The sequence below is a fragment of the Nestor notabilis genome, unplaced genomic scaffold (genome assembly GCF_000696875.1).
Source record: "Nestor notabilis isolate BGI_N333 unplaced genomic scaffold, ASM69687v1 scaffold7177, whole genome shotgun sequence".
Taxonomy (NCBI): Eukaryota; Metazoa; Chordata; class Aves; order Psittaciformes; family Psittacidae; genus Nestor; species Nestor notabilis.
Genome location: NW_009935983.1, coordinates 1 through 2,707, shown reverse-complemented (window position 1 = coordinate 2,707; position 2,707 = coordinate 1). Strand labels below are relative to the sequence as shown.

Here is a 2,707-nt window from a genome sequence, read left to right as displayed (position 1 = left end):
TTCCCTACTACTCGGGATATTTGTTTCCAATGTACAGAAAGTTCTTTCATGGAAAGCACATGCTACTTCCTTCCCTCTTGTATTTGCTCAATTATTTCTAAGGACTGACTTGCCATGTTAATTATGTCATGGGAGTTCTTTCAGAATAATTAAATAATGAGGGAGGATTCACAGAGGTTTTTGCATACTGTATTTCACAGTGCATACGTGCAATTCATGAGCTTTCTAACCATGTTGTTCTTTCAAAGCTTTAGAAACAAATGCCACTGAGTTCAGTCTTCAGTTCTCTGGTACGTGGGTGGAAACTGAAGAGTTAAGTTTTAAAATCTCACATACTTTTGTGTCCATTTTTAAAAACGGAAAAAAGAAAGAAGTTGCAAAATAGCTGTGATTTTTCATGGCTTTGAACTTCTGAAAGCAAAAAAAACGTCCCCAGAAAAAGACATTGTACATAACCTCTTGTGATATAAAAGAAAGCACAATCACTTCTGCTGGGATGCTGTAACATTCCTCAGAAACTTTTTTTTGTTAAGAAGATTTTGCTTTAGCTTTGCTTGTCTGCTCTAACCTAGAGACCAACTGCTCAAATTCCAGCAAGGGAATTCATATGTTTCATTCATTCCAGACTTTAAAATACTTCTTTTTTCATTTCAATGTTTTTCATTGAAATGAATTAAAAATTAAAAATAAAACCAAAACATTAAAGTTCTTTTAAAATGGTTTTGTTTATTTTTAAACTGGAACAATCATTTGCTATGGCCTGGATATACAGTTACTGTAGTTATGGATTCTTCATTAAATGAACTCTTAATAATAAACTGCTCTCAACCAGTCCAGCTGTTCTGCTTGGGAACCAAACCAGTATGCTACAAATATTCATGAAATTTCATAGTTACCCATGCTGCCCATGTCTCACATTCAGTGACTTGGTTCCTGTTTAAAATGTATTCATCAAGCGTAAGATCAACGCAACACTAGCACTTGGGGATTTGAGCAGGGGAAAAGCAAAAAAAAGAAAGAAATCTGCTCTGCTAGGAATGAAGAATACAGGGATAAGCAATACAGGTCAGTAAATGCTGGAACATTTTTAAGGACCCCTAATGGCTAATAAAAATGAACAATGAAAAACAGACTGAAAACTTTATCAAAATGACTGCACAAAGAGCAATATAAACATCACGGACAAACTCACCACAAAGGAGATACAGCTGCATCTGCATGAATTAGACATATGATAGCTTAAGACACTCCCGCATACCAACAAGGAGAGGTACGCTGTCCCTTCAAAGAAACAGTAATTTGTACTACAAGCTAGATGCAGTTCTTGCTAAACATACTATAGAAGCAGCTGTGCTGCAGTGAAAATCCCAAGTTTCCACAAGAATTATTAAATAAGGAAAACCTCAAGCGATCAAACTGTGCAACCCTATAAAGAGATTGCTTTTGAAAAACAGTTTAACCTTTAATTACTAACAATAAAAGGAAATAAAAAAAATAGAGAACCCTTGAGGAAAAAGACTCAGCATGTGATAAGCTCATTAAACGCTGCATTTAATGAAAACCCTATTGTAAACAGCGGTAGGATATCTCCTCCCGTACTAACTGATTCAGATCACGTACAGTCCTCCCCAGGGTCAGCTCCAAATGGAGCCGGACTTCTACAGGCTTTGTTGTCAATACGTATTGTCAAGCTAAAGTATTTTGCATGAATAACCCCCCACTACCCACTGAATTCATTCACTAGCTCCAACAAATACAATATAAGCAACTAAATACTTATTAATACAGTGCTTAAGACAAGTATCACCAATCTGAGAGAAATTCAGATGCATTAGGGGAAAAAAAGTGAGGTTTGATTTATTTAAATTTTGTAATGCCACTTTTCTTTCCCAAAGACACAAGTTCATGCGAAACCAGCAGTGCAAGATAACATCTTAGTTCCCCTTTTAATTCTTTGATCCTCCAAATCCTATGATGTTTGCAGAAAGCCCACTCAGTTTATGGTGTTAGCTCTCACACTTCAGCTATCACAAGCTACTTTCCCTTATAAGATGTCCAGAGTTCAGCGCACATAGCAGTGAGGTTTTCCTACCCCAGGCTGAGACCCTGCCACCACACATGCACGTACACACACACGGACACCCCCACCCCACCACCGTGTTAGTCTCCTCTGGATTTTCATTCATTCAAATTAAACCAGCTCTAGAATAACAGCTTCATTTAAACACAAATATTGCCATGATACTAACATGATACTAACTTCTACATTTCCTTCATTTTCGCCAAGCTTAGCTCTCCAGGTACCGCACTGCCCTATTACTTGACTAACATAACATCATCAATGCAGTCACTTATCTTTCCTTTCTCTTTCTCAATTCTATGTCATACTCTGGGACTGCAGAAAAAAATAACCCTAGTTAGCATCAGACGTCCTGACTGGGGCGACATGAAATGTTTAAATTTCAGCAACCTTTCAGCCTGGAAACGGTTCTCATTGGGATGAAAGTATTTCAGCCGAAAGTATTTCACACACAGAAAATAAACCCAAACGAGCGTGCTTACACGCCAGCAGTGCTGCACCGTCTTACCCGTCATCGCCACGGTCCCAGCACTGCCGGAGCTGCTCTGACCATGAGACTCTCCCTCCTCTCGGTCTGAGGTCCCCCCGGCGCGGCGGCGAACCGAGCGGAGCGGAACCGAGCGGAGC

At 39.2% G+C, this 2,707-nt stretch overlaps 1 protein-coding gene across 1 annotated transcript in view; it reads right to left on the bottom strand.

Annotated features, from left to right (window-relative positions):
• AKAP12 (A kinase (PRKA) anchor protein 12) overlaps positions 1-1,214 on the bottom strand; it is a gene marked incomplete at its 3' end in the record, with an annotated part of 14,742 nt that extends 13,528 nt beyond the window's left edge. Inside the window, exon 1 of the mRNA XM_010018100.1 lies at positions 1,193-1,214. Within this exon, the coding sequence (XP_010016402.1) occupies positions 1,193-1,214 (22 nt within the window). The remainder of the gene's footprint in view (positions 1-1,192) is intronic.
• Between the last annotated feature and the right edge of the window lie 1,493 nt (positions 1,215-2,707).